General features: G+C 40.2%; 1 protein-coding gene across 1 annotated transcript in view; it reads left to right on the top strand.

Moving 5' to 3' along the window:
- The window catches only part of adamts10 (ADAM metallopeptidase with thrombospondin type 1 motif, 10), a 40,242-nt gene extending 21,226 nt beyond the window's left edge, over positions 1 to 19,016 (top strand). Inside the window, exons 13-26 of the mRNA XM_079349783.1 lie at positions 230 to 337; positions 783 to 928; positions 2,384 to 2,447; positions 2,698 to 2,800; positions 5,817 to 5,950; positions 8,485 to 8,608; positions 11,405 to 11,485; positions 12,327 to 12,490; positions 12,580 to 12,706; positions 14,008 to 14,137; positions 14,253 to 14,457; positions 15,141 to 15,317; positions 15,425 to 15,590; positions 15,923 to 19,016. Of these exons, the coding sequence (XP_079205909.1) occupies positions 230 to 337; positions 783 to 928; positions 2,384 to 2,447; positions 2,698 to 2,800; positions 5,817 to 5,950; positions 8,485 to 8,608; positions 11,405 to 11,485; positions 12,327 to 12,490; positions 12,580 to 12,706; positions 14,008 to 14,137; positions 14,253 to 14,457; positions 15,141 to 15,317; positions 15,425 to 15,590; positions 15,923 to 16,032 (1,839 nt within the window). The 3' untranslated portion in view covers positions 16,033 to 19,016. The remainder of the gene's footprint in view (positions 1 to 229; positions 338 to 782; positions 929 to 2,383; positions 2,448 to 2,697; positions 2,801 to 5,816; positions 5,951 to 8,484; positions 8,609 to 11,404; positions 11,486 to 12,326; positions 12,491 to 12,579; positions 12,707 to 14,007; positions 14,138 to 14,252; positions 14,458 to 15,140; positions 15,318 to 15,424; positions 15,591 to 15,922) is intronic.
- The last annotated feature ends 863 nt before the right edge of the window (positions 19,017 to 19,879 follow it).

The raw sequence follows: 19,879 nt of genomic DNA, 5'->3' as shown, positions 1-19,879 counted from the left end.
GATCCTCATATGTTATTGTTCCCTCTGTATTTTTTTTTCAGTGCCTAGTTTTGTGTTCTCAGTTTGTGGATTGAGTGTTGACTTTATAATTTCTTTCTTTTGTTGGGCGCCATGGCCCGGCATCTTGAACACTGTGGTGTGTGGCTTTGGTTCGCATGCTTCATACCTGTCCCATTGCAAATGTGGATTCAATAACTAAGTGACTATGTCTCCTTTCATGCACATACAGGAAGTCTGCAGTGAACTTTGGTGCATGAGCAAGAGCAACCGTTGCATCACCAGCAGCATTCCTGCCGCAGAGGGAACCATCTGTCAGACCAACACCATAGAGAAAGGGGTGAATACATAAACAAACCTGATTCATTTAAAGATCTTTTTTTTGTTGAGTATTTAAAATCACAGAATAAAACTCCTGTACTCTTTATGACTTATCCTTTTATTTTTTTAAATAAGATTTTTTCTAATGAATGTAAAAGGAGGGACTGACCAATATAACAGAGCAATAATAAATGTAATGTTAATTTTATCTACGTATGTTATTGTTACTTTGTTGTTTTTATTTTTGCTTTGTAAGGTGACCTTGAGAGTTATTATGAGAGAATTATTGTTATTATTATTATTATTATTATAAATAAAGTCCACTTAAAAAGAACAAAAAAACATTTTGAGTGTTAAAGAATAGACAGTTTACACCTCTTCATTACACTAAAACAGAAATGTATTAATGCTAGGACATCGTCTTACTGTTTGACTGTATGAATACATGCATGTCTGTGCTGCAGTGGTGCTACAAGAGGATGTGTGTTGTGTATGGGACTCGTCCAGAGGGCATAGACGGAGGCTGGGGTCTGTGGACCCCCTGGGAGGAGTGCAGCAGGACCTGTGGTGGAGGAGTCTCCTCTTCTATCCGACACTGTGACAGCCCCAGGTACTGCTTAACTATCAGGGTCTGCAATATGTCACAGTCGTGGTTCAGCAATTCTAACCCATAGTTCAACTGTAAAGTTAGACGTTTTAATTTAAAGACTCTGACTTGTATTTTCAGATAGTTGAAGATAAGCTCAATGAGTCCTTCACTCTATCAAACTAATCATACAAATATCATTGCGTGAAAGCTAGATGTTTTTTCCATTTTAACCGGGTCTGCACCCACCTGAGAGGATTGGAAACATCTAATCACTGCCTGGCTTAGTGGTTGGGTCAAAGCCCATGTGTGGAGCTGTGGTCCAGCCGGTTGGTGCGGGTTGGGGTCCAACTTTTAGCACCTTGCCTGCATGTCATTCCCTGCTCTCTAATCCTGATTTCCTACTTCATCCACTGCCGTCAAATAGAAGCCCAAAACATTTTTTTTTTTTTTTTTAAAGATGGCAATATAATCCAAAGTCCTCGTTCTTTGCTAAATATATTTTATTGCCAGACTTTTTCCTTGCAATAAATCTGGTGTACAAGCAACTTGGAAAATGTTCATCCTTTAGCTGAACACAAATGGGGAAATGACTGCCAGAAAGATTTTTAAAATATCTTGTTAAGTGGTTGAATGTGTCATCTGAGTCCTCAGTATCTTCATATGTAATGAATCTCTGAAATATTAACCCTGAATGTAAAGATACATTGACGTCATGAAGCCTATCAACATTCAAACAGGATGAAACACTTTCTTGAAGTTCTTATTAAATAGAATACCTTAAAGAATATGTGTTCACCATTAATTGTTAAAAACCTGTAGATAGCTTAATGCCTCATTACTCATAGACCCTTATCACTAACAACAATGAGATATAGAGAATGGAAAAGCTGGTTTCAGTAAACATAAAGTTCAATGACTACATTCTGAGAAAATTGCTTATCAGTTTTATGCATGAGAGGAAACTTAGATAACTCAACACATGAAGGCCTGTGATTTAATTCCTTCTCCCAGGCTTGTTTGTACCGTGTATAAAATAATTCAGATAGGAATCGGATTCATCACCAAACAACTAGCATTCCTACATTTTACTGTATCCCTCATCTTGAACTGATTAAACTTAGAATGAATTGACCCAAATCTGAGGCCAACCGTGTGCTTTCATTTAATTTCTGAGCATCTTTTCCCCTTTTTTCCCTTCCTTTGGCTCCACTCTGCTTAGATCTGTTGACAGTTTTGCAGAGGCAGTCATCTGACTGTGGCTGGCTCTGGCAGACTTCTCAGCATGTATAGGTGTTGTTGTGATAGTCTGTGATTGGCAATAATGACACAGACATTGAGATTGAAAAAAGAGTTGATGAAGGCAGACGGAGCAGAACTCAGGAGCCTGTGTTGTGTTATATGATGTGATGGGATTAAATCTTGTTAAATTATATGCAGATGTGACTGACTAGCCTGGTTTTCTGTATTTTTCTATAGGCCAACCATCGGTGGAAAGTATTGTCTGGGGGAGAGAAAGCGCTTCAGGTCCTGTAATATTGATGTGAGTACAGGGTTTATTACGAATCAGCGCTGATTGATTATTATTTGACCAGAACAAGAACAAGGTCAGAATTAAAAACAAGCGTGCGATCCAAGACAAGGGCTTTAAAACAAAAGTTTACCCTTTTAAAGCTCAATACAGTACATTTCATTTTAAGTGAGACGTCATCACTTCTACACACATTTTGGAACTGGACAAAGTTTGTAATGTGTGTACATTATACCAGACTCTATTTGTGTGTTTGTTTCAGGAGTGTGCTCCTGGCTCTCGGGATTTCCGGGAGATACAGTGCTCTGATTTTGACAGCGTTCCTTTCCGGGGCAAGTTTTACACGTGGAGGCCATACAGAGGGGGTGAGTGAGTCACTGGTCGCTGTGTTTGGTGAATGTGTCTTACTTTCCATGTTTAAGTTTAAATGCACTGTGGGGATTTCCACTGCAAAATAAATCGTTGTATAATATTAAAAGAAAAAAAGTCTTTTTCAATCACAGGCTGCTTCTAATACTTGATCCCTCCTCTGCAAGTGTTAGAAAGTAAACCATAAGTAGATTTTGTTTGTTTTTTAAAGGATTTGTTTTTTGGCCTTTATTGTAAAGCCTCTGCACCACCAATGCTCCATTATCTATTTATTTTAATTGCAGTTCATCGGGTTCATTTTACAGTGTATACTTTTAGATAGAAACAAAAAATAAAAAACAGATTCAATATAAATGAAAACAGATACATCACATGTTGGCAAAACTAGTTATAAACTTTACTTCAACTCTGTGCAGGGTGTTGAAGATTAAAACAGAAATGATGATATGCTGTGGCTCGGTCATAGAGACGGCCGTCTGTCAGCTTCGAGTATCGATGTGTGAATGTGTAAGGTGTGACCTGCTCTTTAAAAAGTGCTTTGACTAGTCATCACACTAGACAGAGCTATACAAGCTCACGTCTATATATGATACCAGCAAAACATACTGCCATCTTTCACTTCACATAGCCAGGATGCTTTACACTGTGAGTTTGATTGAATTTCATAACCACTTCATTGATTTCATTTTGAACATGTAACATACGATGATAATTGAGCCATGTTCTAATCAAAGAGCACGTAGCTCGATTTGTTGTATTTGCAAATACTTAACATGTTACAGCTGTAGATTGTTTATTGTAAAAGTCACATTAGATAAAGAGGTGCCAAATTCTGTAACAGAATTCAGGAGCAAATTTTCAAAACCTTCTTTAGAATTACAAATACTGCAATATAAAAACAGTCCTCTGTACTAATTGAGTCTCTTCTGTAACTCTTGCTTTTCCTTTTGTGTATATCGCTAAAAAACAAACACTTTGATATATATATATATTTTTTTTTTAAAACATCATTGAAATTAGGAAGGAGGGAGACAACAATGAAGGTAAACAGATGAAGATGGACAAAAAGATGTGAGCCAAGATTTGAATACAGGAGACGAACAGAAGTCAAGAGAAACAGTAATGTGTGTGTGTGTGTGTGTGGGGGGGGGGGGGGGGGGGGGGACAGGAGAAAGTGAATTGAAGCTGCAGACTCCCTTCTGTCTGGCCCACAGATGCTTGCTGCAGAGAGTCATGCAGCCCCAGAATGCCTTGCGAGAATTCCTCGCTCCTGATGTGCACTACACTGGACGCAAAAGATAAATACTTTCAACGACATAACTGCCTTTAATCTAGCCCTCCAAAAACATAATGGCTAACAGAGACGGCTGGCCAGTCAAGTCCAACTTGAGGCAACAAGTGTTCCTTTCATCAAGTCAGCTGATTTTACAATGGAAATCCCTTGCAGCTGTTAAAATAGGAACAGTGCCATAGACTCTGCCCCGTGTTAAGGCCAGATCACACAGCCAAGCCCCTTCCCTGTCCTCTGCAGCCCTCTCACTCTCCTCACATTCTCCTTTTAGCTGTCCTGCTTTCACTTTAAACCCACCTACTCAGCTCCTTTTACGTCTTCTTAATCATTTTCTCTGTCCACTCTGCTCTCCTCTTATTAAGTTTCTCCACTTCTTTCACTTTAGTTCATAAAACATCATCTATCTGTAGCTCCAGCATCGAGCTGTTTTCTCTCTCACCCCAGGCAGCCAGGCACAGTTTATATTAAAAAAAAAAAAAAAGTCATATTCGTAGCTTTGTACAAGCTGCTCAAACAGCTGTTGCATACATACTGCTGCAAGCCAAGGTTGCCTTGCCAATGCTAGGCACCATGGGAAATGTAGTTTTCCATGGTCCTATTTTCTTTTGCAGGCTGTGCCAGCACATACTCGCTCTCTTTCTCTTTTTCCCAGCACACGCTGTACCTGCTTCGGCTCTGCCAGCACAAACAAACACGGAGCAGACTGATGTCAACAGCCACTCAAACAGTGGAGCTGTTGGCCAGCAGCACAGATAGCACCTCTAGTGTGTGTGTGTGTGTGTGTGTGTGTGTGTAGGTGTGTCTGTGTGTGTGTGTAAAATAGAAAGTGAAGGTTTGTGCATATATCTTACTTTAAGTTTTTTTTTCCAGTGTCTCCTCACATGTAGGCCCAATGTTTTCAGAGTTTCAGTTTTAGGTGTGTTTTAGATGTAAGTTATAGCAAACAGCCAGATCTAACAGACGGCAGGGAAAACAGTGAGTGCTTCCATAACCCCATAGTTTAACATCCCGTCACTAAGAGTACCAACGACTGACAGAACTCACCAGTTTCATCAGAATAATGTGCTCCTGCACCTTTTCTTTTTCTGTAGGGGGAATTTAGCCACAAACACTGTTGGTATCAGTTTCTTGATAGGCCTTAGCATTCAGTAATCTTGTCTGTGTGTGTGTACATGGGAATGAGACCTAATCATAATCAGCTGTTTGTTCTCTGGTTGTCAGCCCTGGCAAACAAAATCTACTCCCCTGCAGAAGCCTCTCTCTCTCTCTCTCTCTCTCTCTCTCTCTCTCTCTCTCTCTCTCTCTCTCTCTCTCTCTCTCTCTCTCTCATCCTCATTTGTCTGTCTGCACCCTTCAACAGCATGTGAACATGTGCTAAAGATGTGCTACAAGTCCCATATGACAATATGACACATAGTACTATAAACCACAAGCCTCACAGAAATCGCAACAATCATATATCATGGTCTTTATTAGCTTACCAGAGTTAGAAGTTATCATTTTCATGAAGATGAAGACATTTACATTTAAACATTTAAAGAGCTGATGTTGCAGTTCTTTTAAGACTTACAATATTTATTAAAATATAAAAACAAGTTTCAAACGGACCTTGTGTGTGCAATTTGGAGGTCATTTGTCATGTTGGTGTAATATAATGTGAATAAAACTGGAACTGATGCTGCATGCCTGTTGTTTGTGTGTGCATATGTGTTTACATGTAGGTGGTGTGAAGCCGTGCTCTCTCAACTGCCTGGCTGAAGGATACAACTTCTACACAGAGCGTGCTCCAGCTGTGGTGGACGGCACACCATGCCGAGATGATTCTCTGGATGTGTGTGTAAACGGAGAGTGTAAGGTGAGGAAGAGCTCTGTAAGCCTCCAAGTATTCATTGAAATGCAGGCTGTTAGCTTCTGCGCTTGAGTAGACTATTGAAGCTGCATCATCAGAAAAGACCAAGGTTATATTTTTTATACTTGCTCTTTAGTCTCTGGACGCCCGCCACTGTCTACACTCTGACTGCATGCAGTCTACACAATCAGCTGCTCTACCAGAAATTGGTCTTGACTCTGGCAGTGTTCTTAGATACTCATTAGCTTTACTCTCTCTTAAGCTCAGCTATTAATGAAAACAAAACATGTAACTAAAGCTCTTTGAAGAGGTGGAGACCACATGGAGCTCCAAAAGGTCCCTGGAAACTTTTTTGAGTCCCACTTTTTTCCAAGGACTTGGAGAAAGAGAGTTATGGTGATAGCGTGCAGCTTATTTGAGTGCTGTTGATCAGTGTCTGTCAGTTCCACTTGTTTGATTTGGATGAAGCTCTTCACCAATAAAGGGGGGGAAAAAAGCTCTGGATGAGGGACAATAATGTAAGGGCTGAAAAAAGAAGCCCTCAAACGTTCAAACTCCAGGATATCCAGCTTGTAGTTTTTGTGGTTTGACTGCTGTGCAAAAATATTTTCAGCTCCTGCTCTCCAAGCTCTTATTCCCTTCTGAATATTGCTTTATTTCAAGTGTCTCAGAGATTAGAGGAATGGGGATAGTTAGAGTCCCTTCAAAAAAAAAAAAAAAGATCTTGTTTATTAACTTCATCAACTCTTTGTTCTCTCCTCCTCTTTTCCTTTCTTTTTTTCCCTTCGCCCTTCTCTGGAGGAACTCAGTAACCTCCGAGCTCAGCTGTTAGTCCGCCTGCACTGCAGGCAGGCTTTCATTCAGTCACGTCTTATTATCTCTTTTACTTTTTCTCTTCTTCTCTGACTGTCTACATTCATTCATCTCCTTTCCCTCACGTGTGCCTCCTTCTCCCTTTTTCATAATATTTTCCAGTTTGCAATCGAGCTTCTTTGTCCTTCTCTATTATCATCTTACCTCTCTTCAGATTTTATGTACACCTGAAACTTCAAGCGCCCTGTCGAGACATCTCTGTCTGTAGTTTGCGGCCTCAATCTGGCGTCAGTTCCAAAGTTGAGGTCTGACAAAGAGGAGAGTCTGACTCTGGAAACAGATGGTCCAGTTGGACACAGCATGCCGCCGCAGACAAAAAGCATGTCTGCCAGAGCCCTCTTTCCCGGATCTGTTGGACAAAATATAGAGCGCTGAGGGCAAAATAAAAGAATGGTGATGAGTTTTGGTATTCAGCGCCTTATTTACTAAGTTTGCAGTTCATTAGGCAGCCAGCTCCTCAACTGTGCCTGCTGCTGAACCTCCAAACACGAGCATTCATCCAGTGGATACACTGAGAGGCATTTGTTACAGGTTTTATTGTTGTTCAGCATCCTAACTATCAGTCCATCTTGAGACATTTCTCTTTAATGTTTGCATGATCATCCCTAATACGCGTTGATGGAGAGAAGGGCCCCTTGCAATCACTGGCACCAGTGAAACGTGTGTATGCCTGGTAGTACAGAGTATGTGTGGGGAATAGATTGTGTTTGAAAAGCAACCAGAAAACCATTCTCTGACCCAAAGTGTACAAAATATTAGAAATACTTGTTTTCACTCGTCAGAGAAACCCGGCAAATCTGAGGGAGAGAGAGAGGGGTAAACACTAAGGTTCCTGAAGACAACATTGAAGCTACACCAGAACCCCAAAAGGAAAGAACAACAACAAAGAAATATACATTATAGATAATGTATGTATCGTATAAAAAAAAATAGAATTACAACAAACAAATTTGTTTTTATTGGATTAATTGCTTTGTCTGACAGAAGACAGAATAAAATATACATTATAGTTCCCACATAAAACATTCTCATGAAGTGATTAGACATTCTAGTCTGAATCCTCTTCTACTAGTGTTTGAGCACTGTGAACAGAAATATATGCTTTCTGTTTTGTGCTATTTGTCTAAAAGGAACGAGAGGACTGCTGCAAGATTGGATCTACATCAATTTAAAATTCAATAACTCACTATTATAAAGCCAAAGGATAAACATCAGGTGAATCACAGTTTCAAGTCTGGATTTAGCTCTGATCTGTGATCTGATCCGTGTAAAACTAACAATAAACCAAAGCTAAATTATACCTCTCTACAATAAACAACTGTCATCTGAATATATGAGAATCAGAGAGGTTGCCATTCATTCTCTAAACGTTTGCTGACATTTGTTTCACTGTTAAATAGTTTGAGTAAAACCACCTGCTGCACTCATCATGAAAGTTATTCATGTCGACAGCTATGAGTTTAGCAACCTAAGAGCATTATGTCTGCTCAGGATCAGCAATCACATCTGGACTCACCATCTGATATTTCTGTGTTTTGTGAAAGACGTCTGGATCACATTAGAGGTAATCCCAGCCCGGCCCCTGACACCTCTCGACTTACTGACTGTGCCCCTTCACCCATGACCCTGAGTGACCCTGCAGCTCACTCGTTTCTCCCTTCTCGCAGCACGTAGGCTGTGATCGAATCCTAGGCTCGGACGTCCGCGAGGACCGCTGTCGGATCTGTGGGGGTGATGGGAGCAGCTGTGTCTCTGTGGAGGGACTCTTCAATGACTCGCTGCCAGAAGGAGGTACAGAACTAAAACACTCGAGCACAACTCGTCTCTTTTGGTAGCTGCTGTCAGAGAGGTTTCTGCACATAAAGATAAATATTCTGTGTGTCCTTGTTTTATTGGCAGGGGGTAAGAGTGATTTAAGGGGATTTGAAGCTTACTCTGCTCTCCTGAGAATCAGATTGGTTTAACATGAGGCATTACCATGAGAGGTTATGCAATATAATTGTTCTGTAGGCCTGAGTATGTGCACATGCACAGATTGGATTCTGAGGCTCTGGAAAGTTGCCTTGTTATGTGAGTTAAGATACCCCAGACATTTAAAATATATTTATGATTTTCTGCTGACATGCAAACACTTTTTACAGCAGCATACTTTCACATTTCAGGTTGGGTTTTTTTAAAGCCAACAACACATTGAGTCTGTAAGACAATCATTTATTTCAGCGCTTGCTTTACTGTGTGTATTTCTGATTTATTCCCTGATATAAATGTGTTTTTCAGACTATTAGGTCTACTGCAGCAGGATAAAACAGACTTTTACTTATCATACAGAGACTCATGTGATTGTTATCGATTCAAACCAAGGCAAAGACTTTCTAAAAGACTCTCAGTGATTTGCAATCAAAAATAAGTAGACATGTCAAACACTGTGTATATATACAGACACTTTTTTTTATCCACCATCCACCCACTGTCACGTGGCAGATGGATTTAGTTGAGGTGCAACCAGTGTGGCTTGAGGTCCGCCTTCTTTTGTATCTATTCTCGGGCACATTTCTCCCCGCAACACCAACTTAAGAGTTTCTCACCCAACTGTCAACACCACTCACCCCCTTCTGGGATTCCTCAGAGAGGATGCACCCTTAAACAGGCAGCTGTGCTCGACCAAGCTCAGGTCTCGTCTACCCTTGAAATATCTGACATTAGCACTGGTTGAAGAAAATTCATTAGTAAGGCCAAAGTTGTAGAGGGGGGTTGTAAAGCGGTGTGACTGTCGATTGTGTCCAGTATCATTGCTATTAATAAATGTTGTTTCCCACTGATTACATGTTGTACTTTCTCAGAATCACACAACACTTGCCAGCAATATAGAAGAAGTGAAGGGTTCCTTACTTTTTTTCTCTCTCATTTTTTTTTGGGGGGGGGATTTGTCCTGTGCTCTAAGACAAAGCAAAACAAGATATTCAAGGTTATTGTTATTATTATTATTATTATTTATTTATTTTATTTGTTTTTCAGATTTGAGGAAGCAGAATTTTTAAATCCAATGAGGGTTAAGTAAAAAAAAAAAGCTACTCCTAAACTGCTTTTCATGTGAAAACCTTAAATTGTTTCCTTAATGAGCTACCAGATTCAATTAGAGCACCACCATTTTTTTTTTCTCCCACATTTAATTATACACGATGCATCTTTTTGATCAAAATATGCACTATTTGGTCAAAGGTTGGTGGACACCAAACATTGCACTTGTATGTGATTGTAAAAGACTTAATTCCAAAACTGAGAGTCTATACAGTAAATGCTGCTATTAAAGCCATGTGGAAAGGTCTCCACATTAGTTTTGGATGGATCCTTTTTCAACCATAAGAGCATTAGGCCATGATGTTTACTGTTACTTTCCAAGTCACAACTTGTGTATAAAGTGGTTGAAGTCATGGTCTAAGATATTTAGACAAAAATGTCCAAATACTTTTAGACATATTCTGGACATTTCCGTAATGCCAATAAACCTTTGGTACAGTTTGGTAATTTGAGTCTACATACTTAATCTGTCAGAAGTATAAGCTTTGTCACTACTGCCGTAATGCTCGGTCCTATCTGTACCCAAAACTGAAACTCCAGAGCTTAAATGAAGGCTTATATTGGCAACACATGTATTTATGACTCAGAATCACTCAATCATCTGTTACAAGCCTTTGACTTCTCTAAACTCTCAAGTCTTTAGCCAGAGCTTTTCCTCACTGTTTAAATGATTTAAATAAGCTCTGGGATGAACCCAAACCATCAAATATACACTGTAAAAAAGACGCTGATGAGTCATGAAGTTCCTTGCATCTAAGAGGAGTGATGGTTGAAGCTGCAGGGTCTTTCTCTGTGCCCTCAGCTTGGAAGCAATAATGTCCCTTTAAGTCTCTTTCCATCTGTCCATTCTGTAGCTCTGGTAGGTGGTGAGGGGTTACTGAAGAGTCAAGGGACTTGGGTTTACAGCTCTATGTTGACCACACAAACAGAAGAACACACTTTTTTTCACTCTTTCGCTCTCTTTTAGAGTCCAAACCCCTCAAACTCTGTCCCTATAATCTTCCACGCCCCGATCTATAAACCCTGAGCCAGGTCAGTCCCTCCTCTAAGAGCTTCATGAAGAGGTCAGGAGCCAAGCCTTTTCTTTCCTCTTGTGGCCAGAGTGTTGGAAGGAATAGTTTCATTCCTTCATATTTTTTCAATTCCTTCTTCCTCTAGTGAGGCTGAAGTTATTTCCAGGACTGGTCTGCTGGCAGGACAGCAGACCAGAGCTGAGAGAAAAAAAAAAAAAGAGCAAGGAGGAGGTTAGATTAGTGTAAAAAGAAAAGGGAGAAGAGACAAAACAGATGGAGGCAGAGGAGAAGCCGACTATGGCCTAGTTCTCGCTCTCTAGCAAAGAGCAGAGAGCATGATGCCCAGGAATGCAGCTGGAATCTGAAGCCTCTGCTCAGTTAATCGACATCCCACAGAGCTAAACACTACATATGCATCAACGCCCTGACCCCAAAAGAATGACCTTTCACTTCAATTTCTTTTATTTAACTTTGCGTTGGTCTGTTTTTGTCTCAGGTTATGAAGAGGTGGTCAGAATCCCCAAAGGCTCCGTGTTCATCCACATACAAGAACTCAACATTTCTCTCAACTACCTTGGTAAGGTGATATGATGACTTCTGTATAATGTCAAAAAAAAAAAAAAAACTCTAATCCAATTTCACACATTTGGAATCCTCTTCTGGAAGATCAATAAGGGGCTTCATATTTCTGCAATCAACGTTTTGGGTTTTTTTCTGCACCAAACCTTTATTATTTTGTGACTAATAACAACATTATTGCTGAATGTCACTGAGGGTTTTAGCACGGTAAAGCTATGGCTAATAATGGCAAAATGGTACTAAGAAGATACTTTAGGCCATTCAAATGTCGACCAGACCAATTGTGGGTTGAACCATGAAAGAATAATGGAGTCAGTTCCAAATAAAATAAGTTTGGGGGTTATCTTTTATCCGCAAACACTGTATAATGAGGGACTTTTCCATGGAGTGGTGAAGGCATGGCACGAGCACCATGAAATCTGATGGTCACATCTTGTGGCACTCCAAAATCATGATTTGCTATTTGCATGGTAAGAGGTAATACTTGTGCTCCAAACCAACCAATTTTGACTGTTAAAACAGGCTGCAGTTAGTCTTTGTACTATCTTAATGTAGCACATTTCCTCTGTTGGTATTTTTATAGTTACTAAGCACATACTCGTGCATTTATATAGTCCTGAAAGAATGGAGCACTGAGGATTTTTTATGTTGTTCCGTTGATGTTTTTTCATTAAAAAATATTTTTCAGCATCTGTGTGTTACCTTCTATCAGTATTACAAAATATATGATACATAGATAGAGAAATGGCCTCAAACAACACGGAAGAAATGCATACATTTCTTCATTTTTACTTTACTGTATATCTTCAGTGTCTCTCTTCCTCTCACCTGTATTCCAGTGCTCAAGAGTAAAGGGGACCAATACTTTATCAATGGAAAGCTGACCATTGACACGCCACGCAGGTTTGATATTGCCGGTACCGTCTTTCATTACCGACGGCCCACTGACGGACCGGAAACTCTTGAGGCTCTGGGACCAACTAACATAACCCTAACCGTCATGGTAAGAATGGAAAAATATGTCTTCAACCGAAAAGTCTGAAAGATATTATCTCTCTGGTGTGATAAATGTTTGGTTGTTTTTTGTTAAAGGTACTGGTGAGGGAGGAGAACCCAGGGATCCACTATCGTTTCAACCCTCTGCTTACCAGGGATCCTCAGATTGGCTTTGCCTGGCACTACACCTCCTGGTCACGCTGCTCAGCTCTCTGTGCTGGAGGTAGTGTTATGTTTAGAATAATGTAGAACCAAGAGCACAAGACAGAAAACCGAAAATGAAAACGAAGGAACAATTTATTATACACGAGTGATCAAGAATACAAGAAATATAAGTGACACTAATGTGTAACATGAAACTATGTGACTCGAAGAATGTGTACAAGTTATCAAATGTGACAATCAAACTGTGTAAGCAAAACAATGTGACACTCAACTATGTGTACATGAAAATCTAAGTGACTCTAAATGTGCAACAACAAACTATGTGACACGAGGTGTACAAGGCACGCGTGAAGAAGCCAGATCAGACGAACAAGACGACGACGGAGACAGGGACAGGAACGCAGGACTGGGAACACTAAGAGGAGAGAGAACACGGAGGTTAATAAACACGACAGGGAATTATACAAGAAATATCACTGGAGCACTGAAAACACTAGAGAGCTACTGACCACAATGGAACAACAATAATCTGGCGCTGGCCTCCTGGCAGAAGCCAGCTTAAGTACCCGGATAACGAGATGGCCCACACCTGTGGACCCTTAAGAGAATAATTAGTAGACACAGAGGGAGTGACAGACAGGGAAACAAACAGACACACATGGGAAGAGACAGAAACAAACCCAAACATGACAGGTAGAGCTACACACACACACACCACAGAGTCACTTTGCAGGACATTATGCTCAATCTCAACTGCTATTGTTAAGCAAAAAAAAAATGGAAAAAGGATGTATTTTTTGAGTTCTTGTTGAGGTCAGATGTGTTTGAAGAGGTCACAGCCTCTGAGACTTTGCTGATATCATATATAGCTAATCTGCCATTTCTTTCTTGGCCCTCTTTGGATTCAATCTTTAAGCTTCCATAAAAAATACATTTATAGGATTTTTGCATCAGAGCATCAAATATGTTGTATTTAGACTTACACATTGAATAATGTTTCCTTATACAGTACATATTTATATACAGTATATGTCAGAAATCAGTTGATGAGCTGACTGAGAAATTGCTGTTTTAACATGACTGATCAGGCTGCTGAACACTTTCCGACCCACAGCCCAGAAGATGATGCACCTAAAAGTTTGAACTTCACCAATGCAAGCTGACATGTCAGAACAATTAAGTGTTGCAAATAAACAAAAAAGCCAAGTTTAGTTTCAAATGAAAATAAGCTTCTACCTGTAAACATGCAGTCATGTTTTGTATATTTGCTCACCATTTAAAGTAGATAAAAATTAAATGTTAGACCTTGTAATGAATTCATTGCCACTTTTCATTCCCTCTTTTCTTGTGTTGTCTCAGGTGTGCAGATGCAGCAGGTGGTGTGTAGAAAGCAGGGAGACCAATCAGTCGTCTACAACCACTTCTGTGACAAGAAGAACAAACCCAAAGAGAAGAGAAGAACCTGCAACACTGAGCCGTGCTCCCCAAGGTGAGAAATGTGTCATATTTGTGTACTTGATGATTTTGATGATTGTGTTGCCAATGTGAGTGTTTTTCTTCACTGTATCGTGTGATGACAACTAAAGATTCCTGTTTGTCCGAAGCTGGTGGACAGGAGAGTGGTCAGAATGCAGCCGCAGCTGCAATGGCGGCCTGCGGACACGGGAGGTTTTATGTAAAAGGAGGATCTCCACAACTGAGGAGAAGGTCCTTGACGACTCCGCCTGTTCCTCCCTGCGTCCTTCTCTCACTGAGCCCTGCAGCAACCACAGCTGCCCGCCTGAGTGGCTCGCCCTGGACTGGTCTGAGGTACCCAGCCAGATGTGCCTCTGTTTACATGAAGACCTGCAATGTTTTGTTTGAAATTGCTGAATTTGAACCGAAACTTGAGAATTCCATTTCTGCAGAATTCCTTTAGATGAAGAAATAGTTTATTTTCCAATTGAACCTGAGAGACCCCATAATCTGCCAAGAGAAAGTTTTATCACCTTAACAATGAAATACTCAACGGAGACACAGAGCAGACAAATACATCACAATAAACATGCTGTTACTGTCATGAATACGTTTTGTTACACTTGTCAGAAGGGAATTCTCTGACCTACTTTTATTTTTGTGACTTTTTGTTTCAGGAGTTGGGCATGTCTCTTTTCTTTGTTGATTTGCAGATGTCAAAAACCTAAAGTTGTAGACATGCCTTGACCTTTTCTTGTACTTTTTAACTACAAAAAATCCATCTTCTCTCCTCCTATTTTTTGAGGGAGATACATTTTGTTCAATCTGTCAAAGATGTTTTAAAAACAAACTGCTTTGAACTGATTCAAAGCAGGGTCTTGACTTTGTTTTTATGAGTCTGCTGCCCTCTGCTGATTATATTAGCAACATATTGTTTTGCATGCTCATGACCGCAGTGACCTCCTTCTGCACAATCCCATCACCCTCTCTCCTTTTTTCTCCCTTTTTTTTTTTTCAATCAATCTCTCTGTCCACAGTGCACACCCAGCTGTGGTCCTGGCTACAGGCACCGTGTGGTCTTGTGTAAGAGCGGGGAGAGCGGGGACACGCTGCCAGAGTCTAAGTGCCCCAAACATGGCCGACCCACGTCCAGGGTTCGCTGCAACCTGCAGCGATGTCCTCCCCCTCAGTGGGTGACTGGTCCTTGGGGAGAGGTGAGCCATATGTTTTTTACTTTTAGGGGAGCTTTTTTATAGAAATGAGTGTCCATTTGTACTTGAATAAAGCACCCAGTTCAAATAGTTGTTTGTGTTTGTGTCAGTGTTCTGCCAAGTGTGGTCTGGGTCAGGAGATGCGTTCAGTGCAGTGTCTGACCCACATCGGCCAGCCGTCCAATGAGTGTCTGGAACATCAGCGGCCAGCAGCCATGCAGCAGTGCAAGAGCAAATGTGACCTCAGTCTGCCAATCAACACAGACAACCCTGAAGGTAAGACTGCATATCCACACACTGCTCCTTATCGTTGGATTTTTTAAGTGTTACGTTTGCAAATTGAAAATAAAATGCTTTGCTACATCAAAATTTGAGATAAACTAATTCATTGTCATGGGAAGACCATCATAGTTATTCTGATATAACTGTAAATTACTCGTGATCACAGGACAAATATATTGTATGGATGTCATCTACTTTCTTATCTAGGTATTGCATCTGTATCATGACACAAATGTTACTAAAATGTTTTCTTTTATTTGAAATCCTCCTGAGAAAAAATAATATCATGCAGTAATTAAGCTGTTTAATGTTGATCTTCCCTTCAGAGTGTAAAGATGTGAACACTGTGGCCTACTGCCCCATGGTGCTCAGGTTCAAGTTCTGCAGCCGACCGTATTTCAGGCAAATGTGCTGCAAGACCTGCCAGGGACACTGAGCACATGGACATCATGAGAACTCAGTCGTGTACAAACACTCACAGTAAGCCTGAAAACCCTCCCACTGAGCCTTTTAACACTGCCTTTTAACACTCTCACACTGCCTCTATGTCTGGAGTGTGTGGGCTCTAACTGGGACTCGAACTGACACCTGGTGTTGTTACTGGACCGTTATCCAGCCAGGATCAGACGCCCCTTCTGGCCAAGATGAGTTATACATTCCACTTGAGGGGGACGGCTGCTGAAACCTGGAGGGACTTCATCTTTTATGGAGGAATCGTCTCTGTTTGTGTCTCTAAACGATCTTTCTGTTGTAATATTTTGGTGCTATTATATTTCACGTTGGCCGCAGGGCTGGTCGCAGTACTCTCTTTAACCTGTCTGTTAACAGGTGATATTGTTTAGTCGGGAATATAAGAAATCCTCTTTGTAAGGAAAGTTGTTTTCTAGATATCTTTGTCCGTGAAAAGGAATATCTTTTGTTATCAAATGAATTATTTTTTTTCATGTTATCTAATAGTTGTTACTTGACCAGGTTGGTTTATGTCTCTACTTTGTCACATGTCAAATGTATTTAGAGTTTATTCAGCTGACGTATGAGCAGAGTTTGAATTGCACGATGTATCAGCAGTCAGAGGAGCTGAGTGTTTTATTTCTGTTTTGATGTGATTTGACTTAATGTCTCCGTTGAAGCTATTACTGTGTCACTGCAGTGAAAGTGCCATTTTCTTGCCGTTTTGGTTAGTCTGCTGAAATGTTATTTGCTATACAACAACACAGGACACATGGAGACACAGCCTTGCAAAGCTAGTGCTAACTCACAGGGACATTTTCCACAAAATTGGGGAAAGGAACTCCCCATCAGGAGCCCTTAAGAAGGATGATTTAATTTGTTTGCCTTTGCTGAAGTGATCCAGCTGCAGACTGGTATAGTGATGCTGAATACGGCAACATGGTGATCAGTGATTAGGGAGTTTAGACCGTCTGTCCTTTGTCTATCATTTGGTTTAATTTTAAGGTTGCCATTACTCACAGGTTTTTAAACATGTGAGTGCCGCATTGCCTCAGGTGGTACACCTACTCTGTATTAAGTACAAACAAAGTTTCTTTAAGCGGCATACCTAATACTGCAAACTCTCAGTTTTTACCCTGTAAACAAAAGAAATGGCAGGAGTCCTTCCACTCTCCTCACAACTCTGAAAGAACTCCTGGTCCAAAATCACAGACTGTCTGTTTCTGGTGATCACTTAGCATTGAGCTTTGCTGTAGATTTTGGTTTGTGTTCACCAAGTTTCCACGGATGTGACAATACTGATAACGTTTACTGTGAGTGGAAATTCAGAGCACAGTGAGGCACAGTCACCTCTGGCAGCAGGAACAGGCTCAGTGAGACAGCGCTGCTTTTTACAGATTGATAATCTGAGGATGGATTTAAATACCCCCAAAAATATGTCACATCTCTGTGCCGCAAATCAGATGTATTTATTGCTTTCAGGAACCACCATTTATCACAAATTTCCTTTTATGAATAAGTAAGTGTGGAGGATGATTCCCAAAGAACAGCACAGCAGTTGACAAATTAATGAATGCACAGATGATGGTGTGAACCTATGTAACATTTCTTCCTTTTAAGGACAGTGATGCTATTAAGTGGCCCAAAAGGGAGCATGTCACCTGACTCTGATTTGTTTTACTTTGGAATTCATTGAAAAAATGTACTGACAGAAATTTTATTTAAAAAAAAAAAAAAAGACTGTCAGCTGTTTCTCTATCCTGCGGCCTCAGAGGCTCACAGTTTAGTCATCGCTGTGACGTCTGCTGTGCTCTGAACTCTGCTCTGAGTGGACCCTTCATCACAAATGTTCACGCTGATCGTCTCTGGCAGCAGCTCTGAGTGACACCATGTGTCACATCCTTTTATGTAAAGAGAGGAAGCTGCATGTCCTTCCATCTTTGTCACAATCAGCAACTAGAACAATGTTTGTTCCTTTTTTTTGTCTTCTGGTGCTTTGGTTTGTATTGGTGCTATAACGTCACTGTTGTCATTTTATCTAAATTATCACTATAACAACTATGCTTTTACTTATATGAGCCTTGTTTAAGTAAACACATCTGCAGAGCTCAATAACCACCCCTCCCTCACCAGCAGGGGGCCTCTACTGGTCTTTATCATGGTTTCAGCTCTGAATATAACCCCACACACACACACACACACACACACACACACACACACACACACACACACACACACACACACACACACACACACACAATCCCCAAATTGATATCATTGTACAAATTAAAGGATAATGTCAAATATTGTAAGTGGCAATACAAACAGGTTTTCTCTTGTGTTCTTCATCAGGGTCATGCTACTGGAGCTTTTTGGGCTTTTAAAAAAAGACAATTAAGAGCAGTGGCAGGTTGTTTTGGACCCTTAAGACTACACAACAATTTTGATAGGGATACAGTAGGGAACGGTATCTATTTCTTTAATTTTCACAAAAGACTTTGAGGGTTTTACCCAGATAAATGATAAAATACAAAGAATGAAGATTGCATATGCTGGCAAATATTGAAAGTCATTTTTATACATCAACACAGGAACTTCAGGAATGTTTCAATATAAAATTCTGACTAGTTGTAATTTATCAGATTTTAAAGCTATCTCACCCCTGCAATGTTTCAGGGCTGAACAGGTGTAACATTTTCAATAGCATTTCATGTTTCAAAAAACCTTCTGTATAAAAAAAACATCTTTATCTAACTGTGCCTATCATGAAGGTCATCATTGAGAATTGAGCCTGTTTTTTAGTAAACAAGAGGGACATTATCTGTAATGTTTGTTGTGTGTTTCACATGCTAGTTATAACATGACATGTACTGTATGTTGTTTCTTTCTATAAAAGATGAATCCATCCTTGTACATCATTTTAAAGAAAATATTACATTGATTAAACACGGTGCATTGATGACTCCAAGACATTGGTTGGTGTCAGCCTCTTTTTTTTTTTTTCTTCGCATTTGCTGTATTTTCTTTGTATCAGCGTTGGCAGAATTTGAGTTTAAAAATAAAGCCCCTAGACAGGGGCTGAGATCATCAGTGATGGCTGTCTATGTAGTCTAGATGTGACCTCCTCCATGGAAAAGATGAAGCAATAACTTGTTCCTGTTTGAGGCTGAGACATCTTTAACTGTGGACAAGACACAGCTTCTCAAAGATACTGTTTTTGACCATATAAAGGAATGTGCAGGAACTCAACAACCACGGCTGTAAATCAAGAGGATCATTTTTTAAGTAGACAAAAAAAGCAAATCATGCTGTCTTACAGCTCAAAGTTAAGATTTCAAACATCAACCAAACTATATATATAGTCCTAAAATATATAAATAAAATTGTCAACAATGTATTATAAAAAAGTATCCCATTCTCACCACTGGAAGGCTTTTGTGGTTTTGCTTTAAAATCACAATAACAGATATTTGACATTGATTATTTTCCTTCAAACTGGGGACAACAATCAACAATCTAACCCTGGGGACAACAGACAGTCTGACGGGACGGTGACCTGACGGTGATTCCTTCTACTTCTCTTTTAAATACATATTAAATGTGTCTTAAACCCACCCCAAAATGTAAGGAGTGGATCTAGTTTTACTGTGCCGATACTTCAAAAACACTCTGATTCAACATCAGATAAAACAGCATAAAACACGTTGATACACACCTCGATACACACACTCCTTTCAGTGGTGTGTGTGTGTCTGTATTTGCATGCACTATGTCTGACCTCTGCAAAAGTTATGCTGGGCGTTGGAAGCAGAGGATTCTTAAATGACACAAAC

Source organism: Symphodus melops (genome assembly GCF_947650265.1).
Source record: "Symphodus melops genome assembly, chromosome: 8".
Lineage (NCBI taxonomy): Eukaryota > Metazoa > Chordata > Actinopteri > Labriformes > Labridae > Symphodus > Symphodus melops.
The sequence above is the reverse complement of the archived record's forward strand: the minus strand, read 5'-3'. Positions and strand labels throughout refer to the sequence as shown.